Source organism: Coloeus monedula (genome assembly GCF_965178545.1).
Source record: "Coloeus monedula genome assembly, chromosome: 14".
Taxonomy (NCBI): Eukaryota; Metazoa; Chordata; class Aves; order Passeriformes; family Corvidae; genus Coloeus; species Coloeus monedula.
The window spans coordinates 18,428,888-18,450,910 of NC_138794.1; the positions used below are offsets into that span (position 1 = coordinate 18,428,888).

At 41.2% G+C, this 22,023-nt stretch overlaps 1 protein-coding gene across 7 annotated transcripts in view; it reads right to left on the reverse strand.

Moving 5' to 3' along the window:
- The window catches only part of PEAK1 (pseudopodium enriched atypical kinase 1), a 110,121-nt gene that overhangs the window by 15,376 nt on the left and 72,722 nt on the right, over positions 1 to 22,023 (reverse strand). For 6 of the 7 annotated variants that reach the window (XR_014226818.1, XM_082290818.1, XM_082290819.1 and 3 more), the window contains 4 exons: positions 17,234 to 20,496; positions 10,811 to 10,927; positions 8,795 to 8,994; positions 861 to 1,609 (listed from right to left, as the gene is read on the reverse strand). Coding sequence is in view for 6 of the 7 variants with exons in the window: in XM_082290818.1 (XP_082146944.1) it covers positions 861 to 1,609; positions 8,795 to 8,994; positions 10,811 to 10,927; positions 17,234 to 20,391 (4,224 nt within the window). In the remaining variant the exon portion in view is untranslated. The remainder of the gene's footprint in view (positions 1 to 860; positions 1,610 to 8,794; positions 8,995 to 10,810; positions 10,928 to 17,233; positions 20,497 to 22,023) is intronic. The other variant, XM_082290822.1, reaches the window with a different exon arrangement.

Sequence of the window (22,023 nt, forward strand, 5' to 3'; positions counted from 1 at the left end):
GGCCTCACACATCTGTGTCAGGCAATAAATGTTTATCTCAGTTTCAACAAGGAGGAGTCAGAAGTTCAGTGATTTACTCAAGGTCACACAGGAAGCCTGACAGTGCTATGAGTCTCAGCTGTCCTTCTCACTATCTTCCTACCAGATAAGCATCGAGAAATGCAGAGATACGGCACTCAGAAAGAACTAGCTATATAAAAGTCCATGAAATAACAATATCTGGTGAGATAGCTGCCAGCTAGGCATTAATATATTAGCAGTAAATCTAGTAAATCTTATTTCTTTAATGTGTTAGCTGAAGAATTTATAAGGCAAACACTGATGGCTAGGCAGAGATTTTGAAAGGTTGGTAATGAACACTGGTGAAAATCTAAGACCTTGTATGGGAACAAAAAGAACTTACCCCAGAATTTACATTTGAAATTACATGGCTTTGAAAATGGAGAACTTTTCCATTTTTTAGGAAAACTTTCCTAACTAGGAGTGATGATTTAATTTCCTCTGCATGCAGGTAAATCAAAGGATTTTGTTATTGTGAGTTTCCAAAAAACTGCTGACACACGTTAAATAATACAGCTTTTCCTTCAAAACATCATTAAGCAATGACCATAGTACAGACTAAGATGTGTTGATTTTCTTTCAATTATTTTGGAGCTGCAATAAAAACATATGCAATTAAACAGCAGATACCAATGCCACACATGGATCTTGACAGAAGGAAGAGCTTGTATCTTGGGAATCCTACTTCTCACACATCTGCCAGCAGTAGGCCCTATCACTACTGGATGTGGTGCAGAGTATGGCTGTTGTCACATTTTGTCACAGATTCCTCAGATCACCATTTCTCAAGCCCCTCTTACCTTGACTGCATAATTGTTGAGAGGATCTTTTGCGTAAGACGCGGGGTAGTAAACGGCATCGCCCGCCTCGCAGCACGGCTTGTCGCTGGTGAGCCTGAAATCTGACCAGCTGTCCACCCCGAAGCGCAGCTGGTCCTTCTGCCCAGCCATGAACAAGTCTTCACATTTAAGTGCCAGCTTCTTCAGCGAATCAGCGTGAAGGCTCCGGATTTTCCCCACCACCTCCTCTCTGTTTTCGATGCCTCGATAAAGTGCTTGTCTCTGCGGCTTCTGGATGCCTCGGCCCTGCTTGGCCTGCGAGAGGCGCCTCCCCGTCAGGGACTCCATGCTGTTGGAACACCGGTCCTTAATACTGATAGTGGTTAGGCTGGAAACACTGTTAGTTGCTGAGGTGGCTGCCCTTAGTTTCTCTGTTGGCCTGTCCAAGGAATCTCCTGACTCGTTGTCCAGGACCTTGAGCTCCAGGCTGACTGAAGAGCAGGCGCTGCTTGCTTCCCAGTTGGTGTCAATGTCATAGGTGGGATTTGCCATGATGCACAGGTTGTTCTCCAGAGCCTGCTTCTGGAGATCTCGGGGAGTTGGCTCTGTGTTAGCTCTCAAAATTGTTTTCTTTGGCAGTGGAGGTGGTGTTGGCTGCAAGTTGTTCACTGTCTCCTGGTCTGCCAGTCCTCCAAAGGCAATGGCATCATCCAAAGCTCCCTTGGGTTGCCTTGGCTGTTTTGGAGGGATCATGGCTGCTCTGGACTGTCCTGTAGATAAAGATAATAGTAAGAAAAAGTTAAAGTACTTTTATGCGCCACTCCTGTTTGCACTCTGCAAAGAAGTTTAAGGCAAAAAACCCCCCAAACCCTGACTAGGAGCCCCCCAACATTTCAAAAACCCTAGATAAGTTTATGAAAAGATGAACTTATTAGAAAGTAAATTACCAAATCAGCATCACATATATTTAATTACATCCAGCCAGTCTTGATCTGACCTTGGCATATATATTGAAATCAGTTTCGGTGCTAGCAAGGCTGCCATTTTATCAGATCAATGACAAGAACTACAAGCAAAAACCAAACCTCAATTTGACACTTTGGCCAAGTCCAGTTTCAGCAATTACACCCAGCGTCCTGTAATTTCTTCTGCAGTCAACTGACTGTAATATTATTCCTTACTTTCTATTCAAATGTGATAAAACTAAGGGTGGATAATAGTCCATAAAACAACTGGGAAATGCACTAGACAGGCTGAAAATCTTATTTCAGAATGGAACCCAGAAACTGCCAGACACAAATAACACAGATGAGACGGTGGTCACATCAGGGAGTCAGGATTGCCCCAGGAGATTCACACAGTGAAATCAAGGAAGTTAAGCCAACTTTCACTCAAGCTGACAGGTGTGTTGCCATCAAGAGTAGGATCATATTTTGACAGCAATAGTTTCTACCTATTAAAGCTCACATGCCCTCCCCCTGACTGTAACTTCTCTAATGCATTTCCCTTCCTTACTTGCCATGGGTACCTTTGCTGGCAGTATTACATTCAGAGATAACCAGACCTAGTTATTACATTCAGAAATAAGCAGAACTTGAGAGATTCCAAATGGCAGGTTACACACACACAAGCATGGAATTTCTAGTTTCAGACATCTGTGTGAATCCAGGGAAGATAAACTTCCTGTCATGTGTTTTGGATGGCTTTTACAGAGAGCAATTATGTTTTATAAGTGCCAGAGTCCTTGGAAATGCAGAATAAATAAATGACAATAATATAATGGAGAATAAAAACTAATAAACACACAATACAAATGACCAACTTGCTGCTCTGGGACAATTCAACTGTTGTTACTCATATCAAAATGAGATCTTTCCACTCTTAATAATCAACTGCTATTTTCAGAGAAATTATTTTATAAGCTTTCTACTACTCCTGGGAGGTTCACTGACTATCATAGTAAGGTAGCAAGCCAACTCTGATAGTTGAAAATGGCAGACCTGCAATGGATGCTCTGAATAATTGCCGCTGAGCATCTTTTCTAGTAAGGGAACAGACACTGTAACTGTTTGACTATTTATAACGTGCTGAATCATAAAATCATTTAGGCTGAAAAGACCTTTAAGATCAGAGTCCAACTGTTAACACTGCCAAGCCCACCAAATCCTTGTAAAGAGAGGACTAAACAGGAATGCTGAACCAGACTAGTGGGATCTAAGATTCCAATCTGGATTACATCACTTCAATTCATAATTAATAATTAATGACTTTGCAGTTTGCAAAAAGAGAAAAATATTAGCTTCCTCTGCATTTTAAGATATGTTGTTACAGTTTTTATGAATACTACAGAACCCAAAATCCACATGGCCAGGATGTACCAAACCCTGGAATGCAGGGTTAGAATGCTGAAATACACTTTCTAATTTCAGAAGATCAGAGAGGATAGTATTTTTATATGTATCCACAAACAGAACGGCCTTGCACCCTGCTGTCTTAACAATCATTCTCTTTTCAATCATTCCAAGGAGACAACATCACAAATGAAAGTTCTATCCCTATCTTTTGTTTAAGCTCCAGAAACCCTCAGAAGAGCCTTATGGATTTAATGATAAGCCTGGCTATTCCAGTGTTTGAAAAACCAAGTTCTGAGCAGGAAATTCTATCAGTTTTGTACATACCTGATATTCAGGGAAGACACTGAATTGTTGTAAAGGTTGCTAAAAAAAATTTAACTCTTGGGGGACTCAGGGGGCCTTACTGCTCCTTTGTATTGCAGCAAGTGTTTGCTGTGCTGCAGCATTGAATTTTGGTGCAGCGGGGCACTACAGGAACTCTGTCATGGGGGCTCCTTTTGCAGAGGTAGAGTGTGGTATGATTCCAAGTCAAAAGCAGAATTGATGTCTGCATGCCAGACACACATCCAGATGCCTTTTGCTTAATCCTGAGACAAGTTCATTTCTCTTTTGTATGCAATTGTCTTACTCATCCAAACGTGTCCTCTTCCACAACTGCTCACTCTTACAAAATCTGTGACCTATGTACTTCTCCCCAGCAACATTCTGTGCTAAAGATCACTTGCCTATTTTCTCCTCCTCACCCTCTTCCCCACTCTTCTAAGACAGCCTGACTGCTGGGGTTTGACAGAGACGCTATTCAGGAGGCAGTTTGCTAACGTGCCTTGCTTGTGGGACTTGCTAACCCAGGGATGCACAGGTACTAGAGGGAAACAAGGAAACAAATTAGAGGAGCTCTCTCCAAGAAAGGTAAGACTTAAAACAGTGTTACTGCTCAATTCTCTTATTTTCTGTCTGCTTTAATGGCTCTGTCCTTCAAAAGCCATTCACACAGAGGAGAGTGTTGAGACTGCAACCAGCGTTGCTTTTGCATAGCTACTGGCACTGTGACATCCAAGCAGAATTGGAGAAGGTTTTCATAACGAGAAGTTGTTTTTTCAGATGTCTGGAGGGGTGGCAGGATCCAGAGAACTGAATGTACAAGTCATTCTGTAGTTACTGTTTCAAGTACTCTCAACTGAGAAAAATGAGTCTGTATAACCTGCTATGTTACAGTATAGTTTCTTCCCACAAGAACAAGTTTTCCATATTGAAATCTAACCATCTGTATTACACAGTTGAAAAGTTTTCTGTCTGCACTGTTTCTATGCCGAGTTCTTAACACTGTACATTTCTTTCATAGCTATTGGTCCTGTCTTTGCAGCTCAGCTTTCTCCAAGCATAGCAGGAAATTACACGGCCCAATTTTTACAAATTCATTGCCTAGCAAGAAAAAGGTTGTCTTAAATGTTGTCCCTGTCAAAGGCACAAGAATGTCCTTTTGCACAGAAACACTGGCATAGCATTTATTTCTTTTTCTTACCTATCCTTTCCTTCTCCCCTTGCATGCTTAAAACCATCGTTTCCTTACCTACTGCACAGACTCTCCAACATTGTAAGTTCAGCCTGAGCCACACTTTTGGGAGGCAAAATGAAAAGGAAGAACAGGGACAATATTAGGCTACCACTTAGAGAGATCTTCGAAGTGGATTCCAGACTGCTCAGTGACAGAAAAAAATTTAACTCTTTACAGACAGCAGATTTCTAGAGCGCTTTAAATAATTCTACAGTTCAATAAAATCTTCCATTATAGAATCTCACAACACTATTTAAATATTAATGCTTAAGTCCCCAGGCACCATGCAGAGTTCTGAAACTTTGAAAGACCTTTGAGAAAGGCATTTAAATTTAATTTTTCTGGGTAACTGATTTATCATCAGACTTTGCATTGCAGCCTATTTATGTTAGAAGCTGAAACTATCAAATCTGACATCTTAATAAACTTAATACACTTAATAAACTCTTATCCTGGCTGATAAAAATAACTGAACCATGAAAAAAACCCACAAATGCATCAAGTACCTTCCAACCACTGCAAAAGCTACCAGCATGCTTCACAGCCCCAATTCCATGTACACCACTATTCTATAAAATTGTCCTGTACACAGATTTGCATTAAATCCTGCATTGTTTACACATTTATTGTTAATTTAATATATAAAAATCTTACCAGAATGATGATATATGTTACAGAAAGGAAAGCTAACATTTGTTAAGTCATATTGGTGATGCACCTCCAGTGTCTCAGCAATAATTTGAGACTGGGCACAGGTCTCTTCTAAGATGCAGGAAAGAGAAGCTTCACCTTGTTTGCTTGGTGACTTGACAGGTCTTGCTGCCCACCCTCTATTATACCATGTTAAAGACATTACCTGTGTAATTATATATTATACAAAATGCACCAGACTGATGCTGTAATCCCTGTCTGTCACTGAACTGTCAGTTTTACTCAACAATGATCTCATTACCTTATTTACAGCCTGGCTAAAGCACTGTTTACTGCGCTGGTCTAACTGACTGAGGCAATGCCCCATGGCAGATGCTGTGATTAGGATTTTTTTCCAATGTCAGCAATCACAAAGCCTGGAAACTTAGTCTCCTTTTTTTCCACATTTCTTTAGGTGTAAAGAGGAAAACAGCTGATAATGAAATAACCTATTCTTTCTTCAATTGCAAAAATACTATCCTGAGTATATTGAGAATACCTTAATCTACTTACAGCCATGCAAATTCAATCAAGTCAATTTCCCCAACAAATTCAGACAAAGACAGAACAATTTGAGGATTTGTAAGAGAAAGGCTTTTCATTATCTGGTCAATTGTCTTCCTTATCACCAGCTACAGGGCTTACCTGAATTAACTTCTGTAACAATAAAGGAACTCCTTACAAAAGAAACATCTAGGCCCTACCTTACACATTTGAACATTTGCTTCTTCATCTTGGTTCAAGTGGCAGCCTCTGGAGTTTGTTAAATAGTTGATACCAGAGGTATCTCTCATCACAGTTCTGCTCACCACATGAGCATCCACACTATGATAATGCCAGACTCGGATAAGCTAAACTGATTCAGATTCTGAATTAGTCCCTATGAAGTGCTTGCCACAATACCAGGCATTTGCAAAGCTTTTCTTTAGAGCCTGTACAATTTTTAAAACGTTCTTCTTAAACTGTGGGCACCAGGGCTTGACTGTGACTATGGCAGTCAAGAACCTCTCTCCTCCTATTGAAGTTTCCTCCTATTTCTACAGCCAGGAACATACCTTATCCTATCATTATGGTGGGATCTCATAAAAGACCCAACACTTTTATGTTGTAACTGATTCCCGGAGGAGAACCCTCTGTTTTGTAGGGCTTGTCCCTTGGAAGGCCAAACCAAATATATTTGAGGGCAGTACCTGATATAAACTATTACCTGACTGCAGATGAAAATTTACCAAGGCTTGCAGTTATTTCTGTTCATGACATTTCACGTGACATGTCAGAACTGAAGATTAGGTATTTATCAAAGTAGAGACATATGATCTGCTTTTTAATAAAAAACATAGAGTATGTATCAGATTAGTTTAAAAAGTGAACATCATGCATTGTGCTGCAAATTGAGATGTTCACATGATGTATTTTACAAACTACAAACTGTAGCATGTAGCTCTAATTGCAGCTGAGGCAAGAGTCAAACGTGATGTAACTTCTCATATTATCCTTTCTTCCAGTTTCACATACCAGTATTTGTTAATTCTACCAAAGATAAGATTTTGCTGCCTAGGTGATGCAAGATGTGAAAACAAGTAGGAATAATTCTCTGTCCCTACCTAGAAATCTCTCCTTTGCCATCTGAATTGGAAAGTGAGGTTGCTTGAATAAAACAGAAAGCCTTTGAAGGGCAGCCAGGGAGCTCAGTGCCATTTAGGGAAGCATTGCTCCTACCAACAGGCAGCTCTCCCAGCCAGAGCCAGGCAAGCCCTAGAGCTAACTTAACTCCTTCATACCAAAAGGTTACTTTGGAGACAGCAAAGCTCAAAGTGAACCAAGAATGAGGAGATCATTTTAAATAAAGTGCTAAGGGGTTGACTTTTATGGTTTTAAAAAGGAACATTCAAACTTAGGAACAGCACTAACACAGGCCAGGACTGACGGAAGGGATCTCTTGAGATGGTCAGGCAGTGTCAGCTGAAGCAGGTTGTCCAGATCATCTCCAGTTCAGGCTGTGAGTATCTCCACAGAGATTCCATAGCTTTTCTGGGCAACCTGCTCCAGTGTTTATAATGGTATTTTGCTGCATGGGATAAACATGGTACGAGTAGTTCTGATGTATCTAGACCTTAACTGCCTGGATTCTGTCTGCAATGTTGCTATCTTCTAAATACACCAAATACAGATATATATCTCACTAAATTGAAAATAATTCATTAGATCTATGAGTAATTCACCATACAGATTTTAGTTTTCCTTCTTAGAGGAGGAGTTTCTTGGTAGATATTAGCATCACGCTTGGATGGGATATTTTTCTCCCTTATGCTTTATAAACAATACCTCACTAATGTTTTAATAGCAGAATGCACTAATAAGCTTACCACTAATTCACATTTAAGCAAAAAAATGCAACGCTCTCACTGAATATCTAAGGAATGTATGCACCTGAGGGTTTCAGATTTAGTCCTTGATCCCTGAAACCTGTGTGGACATGCTAAACCCCTTGTACTCGTGAGCCATCTCAACACAACCAGTTTACTCTTGGCCAAATGCTTAATACGTTGGTGTGTTTACAGGATTGGGATGTTACCAAAAAACGTGTATTCGGATATCCTGGAATATAAATAAATGAGACATTTTGTTCTCAAAGACCTGGCTGTAGGTATCCCTGAATTCACAGTACTTCAAATCGAAATGCTTCAGAAAATTAGGCTGATAATATTGATACTGTGCATCAGGAGATGCTGCTTTGTCTTGCTCCCTTATCTTCCAGAGAAGCCCTGCATCCATGTATCTCTTTAATGAGGCAGGAATTCAGTAATCATTGAATAGTACCTTCAGGACATTCATATCTCATTGGGAAGGAGCAAAAGTAAACTCTCAGACTAGGATAAGAACAGTTTCAGCCAACAAAAGATGGGTACAAATGTTTTAGCAGTTATTGATACTCTAAAATAATAAGTTCTGTCTTTTGTTGAAGTTTAGAAAAATACTGAATTCTACTTATTCCTTCTAAAGAAATTAGGTAGCTTGCTCTGCATTTTAAACCTCTTTGACAAAAATTCCACCAAAAAGATAAAACAATGTTTCTTTTAAAAATCATTTGAGATATTTGTCACTAAGGACAATTAAAAGACTGTTTTAAATTACAGGAAAACAAACCTTTGAGTTTGTTGAATCTTCACGTTCTTGGTTGTCATCTCTGAATGAGACAATATATCTTTATTTTCTATAAATCAATATTAAACAGGCATTAAAAGCTACCCTTATGAAGATGTATTAAGCTGTTCAGAAGAAAAGCCTCTTCACACCCTGGAAAGGTATCCAAGATCTCATCCAGTTCCTGTGTTTTACTGTGAGAGTTCACTCACCCAAATTGCTGTACGTAGCACTGCAGGTATTCAAGTCAGGAGAATTTGGAGCTGCTTCTTTTTCTTCCTCCCCCGGTGGCCCACGGCTGGAGGACACCACCGGGATGACTGAGGCGCTGCCCCCATTGTCCTGCTTCACAAACACGGCTCTGGGGACACGAGGGGACAACTCGTCCAGGGTCGGGTCATCAGGCACTTGACTGAAACAAACAAAACAACATCACCTGGAGACCCAAGCTGGGTACTGGGTCCTGCTGGCAGAAATGCCAGGTTAGGCACTAAGAATCTTCAGGAAAGGGAATGAACTGGTAAAGACGTAAGTTCTTTCACCCTCCTTTTCCAAGAACAATTATCTAGAGTTTTTATTTTCCTTAATGAGAAGAAACAACTTGTGACTGAAATAGTAACATGTTAGTTACTATTATCATGAGTATAATAATACATATTATATAATAGTTCATGCCTTTGATATAGAAGGTGCAATAAAATGCTTTACAGCTTGACTATCATCAACATCTGTACTCATAAATATGTAGGCACGATTCTGAGTAAAGTGTATGGGACTCAGGACAGCAGCAGAGTTTAAGGTGCTTTTTACCAGTCCGAACAATTGTGTTTCAAACAAAGATAAGGAGGTATAGCAAGGGGGATTAAGTCCCAATAAATGCATAAAACTTTAGTGATATATTTTCATATACTGGTAGGATTTTGGGAACTGACACTCTGGGAAACAGACCTCATTTAGGCCAGTAATCTCCTTCCCATATAAAATTCTCCACCATTAAAATCCATCTGCATTAGGCCAACTGCAAAAGGCACTGAAGGCATTCCTCTGTGCCTGCTCTTAGCTATGAAGTTTTAATCAAACTGTGATGACTTATAGCACAAAACTCTGAAAATCGTGCATTCAGTTGGTTTCCATGGATATATTTATTGCAGTATAATTTTAAAATTATGCATTATATGCATGAAAAAATGCCGAGATTTAATAAAACCCCCCAATCATACTGAAAATATAGCAGCAATTATCAATAATATGCCACAAAAACATGTCAGAGCAAAAATATTTCCATGCCTTTATGTTCTCTCACTTGCAGAAACAAATACTCATTACAGGCCAAATCTCAAGAGCATATGTGCTGTTTGCTAGTTCTCATTACTACAGCCTGATCAAATACAACAGCAAGAATTTTAACTACTTGTGACTTCCATTAGGGACAGAAGTAACACACTTCCATCAAAAAATGATCAGCACATCATGTATCTGTAGAGATACTTATTTTTTGTAATAAGGATTTAAAACTTCCACAAAGAGTTAACATAAATGATATGTCTATGGCAAAGCCAAAATCCCGAAAATCCTGGGACACAATCTTGTAGCAATCCCCGAGTACAAAGATTAAAACATACCAATGCTCTGCATGACAAGACCCAGGACAGTGCAGTGTGCACATGCTGTTTCTGCTCAGACTCATGAATTTTAACTGCAGGCTGACACAAACCAAACTCATTAGAACTTGTTAGTAAAAGAGAAAAAATGGCGTAAGTTCAAAAAGATGTAATCTTTAATCAGCGTAACATTTTTTGTTCAATTTTAGTACCATGCATAGGAATGGTGTGAAGAACATTCCATGTGCCGTAAATATATCCACATTAAAGAGTTAACCTCTGTAATTTCAGAGTAAAGCAGACATAAAATTAAAGCAGTAACAAGGCTCTCAAGATAATTTAACTAAAGACTTGTAGTTGCTGTAAATAATATACATACCTGCATTCCTCAACAGGAATGTTTTCTTTAAGAAGAAATAGATTCTAATAGCTTCACAGTTCTGTCATTGCCACAAACCAGGAATTATCACATCTCAAGTAACTTTTTAGTATCACTTGGCGAGGTAAGAACATACTCATTCTCCAAACCAGACACATGCAAGCACATACACTAAACCTAAGCTCAGAAGCATTTTGCCAAAGTAAACCAACCGCTAGAAAGGAAGAAAGAAAAAAATACCAACTCACCCACTGTACTCACTCACACAATTCCCCATTAAAGGAAATTCTTTCAGGGCCTTCTTGAGTCTTTTAATCATGTCTTGAAACTCGGGCGAGCCATTGATTCCACAGTGTTCTGGTGTGCTACAAGTTGTGCAAGCTGTGAGCAAGAGGGCTGAACTCTGCACAGAGTGATACACCTACTGCACCTTAGTGTTTACCTTCGGGGGCTGGGCCCTGCCAAAGGCCCCAGGAAGCCAGGCAGATCCAGCCCTGCCTTCTTAACTCTTGCACTGCCTTCCTGCAGGGAACACAGGGCACAGGCTGCTGCATCACTGCTCTGGAATGACGGCTATGGCCTTAGTCATGGCTATTGCTCCAGGAAAAGCACGTTCAAGTCTCAAGAGGAGTTTTGGGAAATAACACTAACCTATTGTTAAGAGTAAGACAGTATCTCAAATCTGTATTCAGTGCCTCAAAAGAATACATTTTAAACCACAGCAATTAAGAGGTCAGGTCATGAAATCCGTGGGGAAATGCTTCCCAGTATCTTAACACTGAGGACAAAGAGATCAAGCTTATGTACACAGTGCAAATGTCAACCCCTTCCTTGGCGCTGGCAGGACACAGGAGGAACAAAAGGGGGAACCATTCTCACTCAGGGAGCTACAAGAACCAAATCCCCAGTTGCTTCATGAACTAAACAGTAAAAATGACATCCCTTTTCAAGGGAAGAAGAGCAGCTGATAAACAGGCAGTTCCCTCAGATTAGAACCATTAAAGCCTGATTTTGTATAACTTTCTATCTGCTTGTTGGTAGCAAGTCATACTTAAAGCTATCTCCTTATTTGGGATATTTATAGATATTTTGCCAGGATGGATTCTTTGATGCCTTGCATAAGAGCACATATTTAGCATCTACCATAGTGGGCGCAGCCTCCTCTGTCCAAGTCTTTTTCTCTTCCCTTTTTTATTTCAAAAACAAACTTCATAGAAATTAATTATCTTAGAGAACTCTGCTCCTCGGGCACAAGTGGCTGAAACTAAACAACTATTCAGTTAGTGGAGGGAGCAGCCCTCTGCACGCAGAGAACGTTTGTTTTCCTAAGAAGCTGAGATTATGTGAAGCAAAAAAACTTGCCATAAAAATGACTGTCCTTCAGACAACACCCCACTGAATTCAAGACCTGTCATTCACGTGTGCACAGGCTCAAAACTGTTTAAAAAGTGTTATTTTTTCTGCAGGGACAAATGCCTCTAAATCTTTCCTTCAGGCTCTCCTCCTCCACAGTTTCTGGAGGATAGCCAGAAGATGATGCGGTCTAACTTGCCTGGGTCTCTTGGGAACAGTAGGAACCAGAAAGCTGCCTGCGTAGTGTGTTAATTCTGGTGAGGACACTGGAATCACAGCTCTTGTGTGACCTGTGTTCTCCTCTATTCAGAGCACGCCTGCTCAATTAGAGTGATTAATAAACAGCAATGAATATGAGGGAGATAAAGTGGAATGCTTATAAGAAGTGATTGTGAGAGTGTATTCCTGAATTAAGGTCAGATCCAGAGGTCAAGGTAAGGAAACAGAGTTCTGCGCAAGACAGCACATAATCCCAGTGGCAGGAATCAGTGACAGAAACAGGGAAAAGCTGATGTGGCCTTAGAGCCAGCAGAGACTGTGATCTCCTCCCTGAGTGGACATCAGCAGCAATCAATGGCAGCTGTATAGTTGGAGATGACAAGGAAGATGACTTCGTACACACACAAACTGACTGTGTCATTTGTAGCTATATTAGTTTCAAAGACAGCGCTTTGAGATGCCCTCAGGCCCTGTACTTTTAAGCTAATAAAGCCAATATAAAGCCTAAACTGACTGAATAATGCTTGAGGAAAAATGCAGAGGTTAATGGAAGGAGGGAGGTCAGAGGCCATCTCACTCAGGAACTTCTCCTCAGAACACAGACCACTTTATTCCTGCAAAACACTCAGCAGAGACAGCCAGTGCCCAGGTTTCAGTCAGAGGGCACTATGGATACAGAAAACATTCCAATGGCTCCTGCAGTTCAGTCCCTCCTCACCACCACAAATAGTCACTGAAGAGGAAAGTGAAACAAACTTCTCAAATGACAACCTGAAACAACTAAGCCATGACGTTCATTCCTAATGCTCATTATTGAGAAGCTGGCTTAGTCCTTCCTGAAGCATGAGAATTTTTTTTTTTTTTTTTTAGATCTTGTATAATGCGATGTTTGCACGGATAACAGGAGTACACTTGATAATCCAGTAAAGACATCCTGCTAAGCTCTTTAGTGTCACTGAAACTTAATGACAATGAGTTTCACAGATTAACTGTGCATTATAAAGAATGCATTTTTCTTTATCCATTTTAAGTTCTCAGTCTTTCCATTTTACAGACTGTATTAGAGGAGTTAAGAACAATAATACATGATTTACCATTTCTTAATCTAAATTTATAAAATAATAAATGGTAGAGTCCCTTCTACTTGGATCTTTTACAGTGCTTGGTGTTTACAAGTTCTCACATAAAATGGTACCAAACTTATTGCTTAATGCACATGCAGAATTTCCAAATCTGTTAGAATTGGAAAATGGTCTAGAGAAAAATCTCAGAAGGTTTTAATTGATGAAATGGTAGAAGATAGCTTGTTAATACTTTTAAAAGCACTGCTAAGCACTGGTGAGTAAGGTAGATAAAGCTTGCTGATACCTAGATTAAAAAAACCCTAACATGGATTTGACAAGAAGGGAGACTTGATCTACTTTAACTTTTCCAGGAGAATTTCTCCTATTTCAGTAGACTTGCTCAAGCAATAAATTTCTTTTCATCTATAACATCCTTGAATTCTCATCAATTTACTTGGGCTGTCCCTAAAAGGTTTTGGATTCACGTGAGAACCACACCCCAAGAGTTATATCAGAAGCCCTACAAACTCGGAAGGACTTTGTTTTAAACAGAGCCCTACTGTGATTTGACAGATTTTGTTATCTTCCCAAGCAGTTTCTGAAGCAGCTGTGGAATCTGCAGGACTGGATCAGTGACAATGTGAAAGTGGAATGTGGCAGTGGTGGTTATTCCTGCCTGTCTCTGGATGAAATCCTGATCTTAATGTATGGCTACATTTTTGAAGAACAGTGATTCCCATTGTTTCTACTGAGTGATCTGTCACAACATTCATATTCCTTTATACAGAGCTCAGATCTATCAATTATGAGCTGAAATGCTTTTGCAAAAATTAACACAATCTTAGGAATTAGATTGGTAATCACAAATTTAGCTATGAAGAAAGGCTTCCTTATCTGAACCAGAACAAAATAAATATACAGACCTCACTACCTGAATGAAGTATTTCAGGAAAAACAGAGTTTTATCTTCACTTCGTCCAAGACTGGCCCAGAGATCCCATAAAGGAAAGTTATGGCTGACTTGCAGCTGTGAAAGGAAACTCTCGAGTTTAAACTGTAACTGAAATGGAGATGGCTGTGCCCAGATCAGATTAGTTCAGCTCTGATGTGCTTTATGAAGACAGCCAAGGAAGCAGCAGGACACTGTACTGCACTTTGCTTTTAGGAAATGTCTCAATCTAACAAGTTGCTGCTGGGTATGAGCAGTGATGTCTCAATGAAGGAGAGGAGAAGCCTTTATCTTGTGAAACTCCAGCAGCAACGCTCTGATCTCTAAGATAACAAAGCCTCTGAAGGATCTTTTTATTCAACTTGTGATGAGTGGATTGGATTGCACACTGTGCTGTACCACGTTCATCAGTTACAGTGACTCAGGCCAGAAATATCATGTTATCTTTTGGTCAATTTTAGGTTTTGCCTCAGAACAACTGCTGCTTCATGAACTACAGGTGTTCTCATTCTAATTAATGATAAAGCTGACATGACTGCTGATTTTTAGCAAAATTTAATCTATCTACTAATTTTTGGTAAATTTATCATTATTTGGTAGCTCCTTTTGAACCAGCATATGTGCATCTTGCCATCAAACAGAAACAATCACACTGAGAAATCAAAACCAAGTTCCTTTGTATAACAGAGAGATAATTTTCAGCTTTCCGAAAAACTGGCTATTTTGCAAGTGCTGTTCAAAGGGAAAACTGACCTTTCTAGTGATAACTTGAAATACCTTCAGCTGTTTCGTGGTTGTGTTATCAATCTTTAGCAGCTTTGTAATCCACTGCAAAGTAAGGAAACACTGTATGTTCATTTAATTTGCTTTCAAGACCCCCCAGTAATCTGACATTTTTAAAGCTTATCTTATTTTCCAGGTCATCAGTCTGTTTTTTCAGAGAGCTTGCAGTTCTTGGCATTCTGAGTCAGGGAAGTGTCCCATTCACTGATTCTATCTTCAGGTCTTCCATTCTCCTCTAAGCCTCTGCAGGCTTAGAACATTCTAAACATCTTTTTCATGCACATATTTTAGCCTGAATTACAGCTAACTTTGTACTAATACCTGGAGGGTTAACACAAAACAAGCATAGCTTCTCATGGGTCATGCCTCCTGCTTGTGCAAAAATGGAATTTGGAAATCCTGATTCTCACCCACCAGGATATTAAAAACAAAAGCCAAACCCCTTAAACAAGAATAAAAACCCCTTCAATTTTGTGGTACTATAAGGTTTCACTTGGTCTCTTTAACAACATTAAAAAGTATTTTAAAACCCCAAATAACTCAAGGCAACAGGAATATAAGAACTGAAACATAAAGCTACCCACTGCCCAGTGCTCCCACAACTCAGCACCTCCGTGTAATTTCTTCGAAATTTGTAGAAACCAGGGAACAATATCGTCAGAAAGAAGAAATTCTAATTCTAACATTTGGAAAATCCCAATTTTCACTGGGGAAAATGCTGAGATACGGCTTTAACCAATATCATTGTGACTTGAAGAAAACTAGAGAGTAAACATGCTTTTCAGAATAAGTGAATGAGAGAACAGTGACCCATTGCCTTCAAAAGGAAGGGCAGAAGGTATCCCAGTCGCAGTGCAAGAACAGGACACGTTCCAACAGCACCATCTCCAGGGCAGTGCAAGAATCCCTGACAGGCTGTTCCTGCCCTCTCACCACCCGGAGAAGCAGCTGCTCCTTCCTGCCCCAGCCCGTCACATCAGCCAGCTGATGTGGCTGAACAATGACTGTGAAGTTCTTTCTCACTTGGATCTCTGCCCTGGTCTGGTTCACCAGAGCACAGGAACTGTCTTGCCAGCACAAGAGCAGGGCACTAGAACAAGAGAATCTCCTGATGGCACTGTAACCAACCTCACCTTCTTCAGCTTCCCCTGGAGACAGGACAAAAAACTAGGCTCCTGTAAAGGGGGTTGAGAGCACAAACTCCTGCAATCCTTTAACCTGCCCTCTAAAGGTAGCTACTTCTCACCAATTAATTTAGGGTAAATCTAGAGAGACTGCACTCCTATCAAGGGTTATTCTAGCACTTTTCTTGTATAGACAATGGAGAAAGAAAACCAAGTTGTTTTACTTTAGGACAAGTGGCAGTCTGTTTATGGTGACGTCTAACTATGCTCACACAGAGATTTCTATTAGCTTAAAACTGTTTTAGCTAAAAAACACTGCAGTTTTCTTGTACAGAATATAGAGAAAGAAAACAAAAAAACAGTGCCATGATGCATTTTCTGGGGCTCACACTTCACAAAATTTCCAATTTCCTACCATTAGGTTGTTGTTATAATTAATTAAATAATTCAAGTTTGAGGCTACTTTGGAATTGGTATGTGTAATAATATTGGAAGACAAATTCTAACACATCCACAGCTGTGGTCAGCAGACAGGGAATTTAACTGTGCCCACGTTACTGACTTCAACTGATGCAACCAGCTCTGCTGGATCCAATACTGTCAGGGGACAAAGCACAGTCACTGCCAAAGGCCTTGCAAGACAGAGATAAGACTATTGTATAGGTACTCTAATTCTGTGATTACTTTTTTACAAGGTTTATTTTGGGAGTGCTGCAGTGATGTTGCAGTGTGGTTAATTAGCATCTGTCGTATTCTTGGGCATGTGAGGTAAAAGTTAGCATAGCACCTTCCATGAGTCACAGATCTTTTAATTTCTGTTGTACTTCTCAATAGTTGCCTTCTATTTCTGCTGAGAAATTCTGAAGTTTCCCATAACACAGAAACACTTTCTTAAAGTAGAAATTCAGGAGAATGGATCTGATTCAATGGAACATGGCTATTGTGACATATTCTGGAAGACAAACTCTAAACATCAGGTACTGCTTCTAGTAAATGTTTTACATCTTTTCTGGTATCTAACATAACAGAACAATTTTAAAATACGCTTTAAGTTACCTAAAATAAATGTACTTTGAAAAAATTGCTTTAATGTAATAAAACTCCTTAGTCTCTCCCTTTTCAGCAGAATATACAAGACAGTTTGCAACTGAGTAAGTGACTAAAAAAGCTGAGTGGTACCTGGGGATTTTCTTGGGAGCCTGAGGTGGTGAGGAATGGCTCACTGTGTTCTGTTCCGAGCTCTCTGGAGGCTTTTCCTGTGTTTCTCCCTTGTCTTTCACCAGTGCCTCTGCAATAGCAGACTCCACCCCACCCTTGAGTGGGAGCTCAGCCTTTGGCTCTGCTTGTGCTGGTTCACATCTGTACATGAAAACGATTGACGGCTTCTCGCTGGAGTCCGACTTAGCCTCGCTGAACCAGTGGTGCCGCTGGACTGGAGGAGGGGGGAGCATGTGTATAACAGTTCCATCCAGACCCACCAACTTCCCTTTCTCCCTGTCTTTCTCTCTTTCTTCCTCATCGTCAGCTTTCCTGCGTCGGAAGAAGCTCTTGAACGATATCCAGCGTTTGGGTTTCGCATCGGGACGCCGTCCCTCTGAGTGCAGGATGGACTCGGCCTCTGTCGACCTGGTGGGGCTGTTAGGTTTGGTCCAATTGCTGAAATGCCTTTGCAGCAAGTTGCTGGCATGGTAGGGAGAGGAGGTGGAGCGTGGAGGGGGGAATGGCGGTGCCTGCTCTGCCTGGGGACTCGTGGCACTCGGGGTGGCTCGTGCTGGCTTTGGAGAGGGAGTGGCAACTGCCTGTGAAAGTGGATCTTTCTGCATTTTAATGGCTGTGCTTTCCATCTTGGAGGACTCCACTTCAGGCTGTGATGTAAACAGAGATTTGGGTCGTACCAAGGTGCTTTTAGTAGCATCTCCCTCAGGGGGTAAGGAATACAGTTCTTCTACACTACAGGACTTGGGAGCAGACTGAGGTGTTTCTGGAGGAGACTGTGGAGGCTGGATAGAAGCCACAATCTGTGAGAGCACCGTGCTTGCGTTCTCTCTGCCGCCACTGCTGCCAACAGAACCCTCCGGGGTTACATCTGGTTTTGCTGCAGGCTCTTGCATTGCCTTTTGAACTCTGGATGGGGAGCTGTGGTCAGCACTGTGACTCCTCTGTGGGGATATCTGGCTTTTACTGAGGCAGCTGTTGAACTCTTGGACTTTTTGAGCCACAGAGCCCAGCCTGCACTCGGAGCTATTGGCCACCCCCTTCGCTTGGGACAACTCAGTGGGTTTGCTGCCTATGGCTTCAGTCGCTTTACTTTCAGTTTCTATTTCTTCATAGGTATGGCTTATCACACTTGTAGTTTTATCTTTGATGGACAGCTCCCCACTGGTCCCTAGAAAACTTTTATAGATTGCCAGGTTATCATACGCATTTGGATTGATTACAATAGGAACTTTAATAGCATTTTTGGAACTCTTAGCATAAGTGGGCTCATCATGAATGATAATAGGAAAAGGTGGCATGCCAGCATTGTTGTAGCTGTTGAATTTTATCTCAGATAAATTAGGAGACTTAACTGGGATAGTTTTCGAGGAAATGTTTGTAGCCGTAGGTGAAGTAGGAGCTGACTTGTGGCTTGTCTTCCTGGGAGGAACAGAAGGTCCTGAGCTGTTTCCAATCAGTTCCACCTTAGGTATCTTCTGTCTTGGACTAGTACTAGAAGTCCACACTTCTTGGTATCTGATTGCACTGGATTTTTTCAGGTTAGCATGTACACGTACAGGTGATGCTGCAGAAGATGCAATAGGTGTGCCTGGGGTTACTGGTGAGCTTGGGTTAGATGATGCCTTTTTCGTTTCTGAGGTTTCAGTCTGATTCTCTTTACATTCACTGGTCATGGCAGCTGATACATCCACTACGGTGTATGGCTTGCACACTGGTTGTTCCATATTCACCACCCTGTAAGGTTTAGCTTGCTCCTCCACAGGCACCAAATTAATAGTTACGGCTTGACCAGCAACATCTGAAGAACTTTTATTCTCCGGTGTATCAGTCTGCACAGCAATTTTGCCATCCTTCTCCTCCAGGCGAAGCGCAAGGACTGCCTTGTGAGTTTCCAGACTTTTCAGAGCATTTCTGGGTGCTTTTGGCACATCCTTCACTTGTTGATTGTCACAAAGACTTTCATATTCTGGTTCAATCACTTTGAGGTCCTGAGGAGTGCTAGGAGATAACCCTCCATTACAGAGCTTCTGGGAAGAACTGCTGGTTGTCCCAGAACGAGACTCTTCTGTCAGAGAAGAATCAGGAGATGTAGAATCAGAGGATACCATGCTCTGCATGCTCTCTTGCCCATAAAGAATCACAGTCTCTTCCCCGTAACCATTTAAAATTTCATCATAACTGTCGTCATAATCCACTGCACAGATCCGCTGGAGAGACTTGTTCCGAAGGGGCACAGTATTCCATTTTTTGTCAACACAGAACGGAACAGGAGACAGGGTGTTAGCTCTGAAATTTGCAAAGCGAGGTTGGCCCCTCATGCGGATTTCCATTGCTAACAACTCTTCATCACTTTCATCCCAGCTCTCATGCTCTTCCTGCATGCTGCCAAAAAACGTGTCATCCTCACTCTCATCTCCACTAGAGAACTCTGGGTAACAGAAACGTCCACCTTCATTACTTATGACTTCAGTGCTTCCACTCAGAATAACATGCTTACTCTGTGAATCCTTCATTCCACCCACCATGCAGCTCGGAGGGATCTTCCTTTCTAACGATCTTTTGTAACAGTTATTTATCCTTCCCAAGAAGGTTTCTCTTGAGTTTGTTTCATTTCCAGTGAGCTGAGGTGTGGTATCCAAACCTGCAATCTCCTTCAAAACTTCTGTCAGTCCATTATTATTGTTATTTGGTATCTTACCCACGCCCTCGCTGTTGCCATAAGGCCTAGGAACATGGCTGTAACCTTCGATCTCCTCCTCGTTATTATTGTTCAGTGGTTTTTTGTTCAAGACTGCCTTGTTCCGGTTCCACCCCGCAGGCAGGGGTTTGTTCTCGCACTGATCCAGCATGGTGAGCTCGCCACACAGCCCCTGCCCATCTGCCACCATCATGGTGGGTTTCACAGCTATCGTGGGCTTCTTGGCCACAGGTGGGCGGAAGCTGCCGGTGTTTCTCCCACGCTGGCTGTTACTTTGGTTCGCATTGGGTTTCAGGTTTCCATGCGAGAGGGGCTTTTTTTCCGACACCGGGGGTAACTGGTGCAAGCTCTTGGGCTTGAAGCAGTTCTTACATTCACCGGGTTTCCAGACGTGCTCAGTGAAAGTGTTGCAAGCAGACATTTTCCCAGAGCTCGATGCCGTGCTGCTCAGTGCATGGTAAGAGTCTCATCCATGTGGTTCCACTCTGTTCATATAGTATGGACACTTCTTTGAGCAGTGATCATGCTGGAAGAACACAAAACAGAAAGAAGGTGAGAATGGGGAAAAATCTGCTTGATCATTATATTTTCCGCACTAGGGACAACTTGGAAGGAGCAAGTAGCCTTTTGCTGACATCTTCACTTTTTTTATATAAATTTACGAAACTATGTAACTGAAATGCAAACCCAAATTGCCAGTATCATTCTTCTCATACATAAAGAATTAAAACTTTGGCAGCTAAGCCCTATGTTACTGAAAGCAGAGAGAGGGAAAAATGGCAATGACTGAGAATTTAGAGTAATTCTCTTGACTAGTTCAGGACCATTGACCTTTAATTTTGTCCAATAAAACAAATGCAGGAAGAGGATATAAACTCGAAGATTACCGCACATTATGCTTTCACCATAACTACTCAAACATGAGACAGAAAAGTAAGAGTATGTTTACTCTCCTAAATGCAATTGAGATAATTTGTTTTAGCTTTGAATGTGAACAAGCTGAGCTTAAGTGAGAAAATATGTTCAAGCAATTCCAAACTCTGCCATTTTAGCACTTTTTCCATCAGAGTCAAATGATAACTGGAGAGATATTTTGGCTGAACAGATAGGCTGTTCTGATGCCCTGGAAAAGCCAGATAAAAATACAGTGGAAATCTTTCTAGAAAGTCATTGTTTTTTCTCCTTTTGCTTACCACAGCGGCAGTAAACCATTCTGATATACTCAAAACAAAGCTAAGGATTTTTAGTCCCTGATTTGTTTCACATGTAGCTTTCCTACCTAACCCCTCCAGAAATAACAACTGAAGAAGAACTGAAAATCTCTTTCGAAGTGAATCTTTTTATTTCCTGAAACAATCAGCCTTAAGTAAAAATCAAACACAAATCTGCTGTGCTTTATAGTCACTGGAGTATCCAGGATTTGAGAGTTTCATGAATTAATGCCTGAAGATTTTAAACCTTCTGAGCCAAATCCGCAAGTCTGTTCTCTTCGTCACTGTTGCATAACTCAAATTATTGGAGACATTTTACTGAGGTGAAAGAATCTCTATGTCCACTGCTACTTCTGTAAACAGAGGCACTGGAAATCAGTAATTTTCAATTCTTACAGGCCTTGGGGTGCAAATATCCTTGCTGCTCACCCAGGTACACGGCGAGGGCATTGATGACCCAGTGCAGGTACAGATGCAGCTCCCCACAGAGCCCGTGGTGGGAGCTCAGCAGCAGGGAGGCTGTGCTGGAATTCACCACGGGCACCACTGGCTTTCATCAGTGTGGCGAACAACAGGATCATTCGGAGAGCTGACACCAGGAGGGGTTTGTCAGTCTCCTCACGTCCCACTCTGTGTTTTGGCAAGGGCTGTCCTGTGCTGGCAAACCAACAGAGCAATCCCGATCCAACAGCAGATGGGGCTGAAGCCTAACTCTATTAGTGTCTTCAGACACAGCCGTGCTACCAGGGCTATCAGATTTCATATGCTGACTAAATATGTTTCCAGACAAAGCTTTTTGCCAAAAAGCCACTGCCAAAAGCTTTCTCTGTATGACTTAAGAG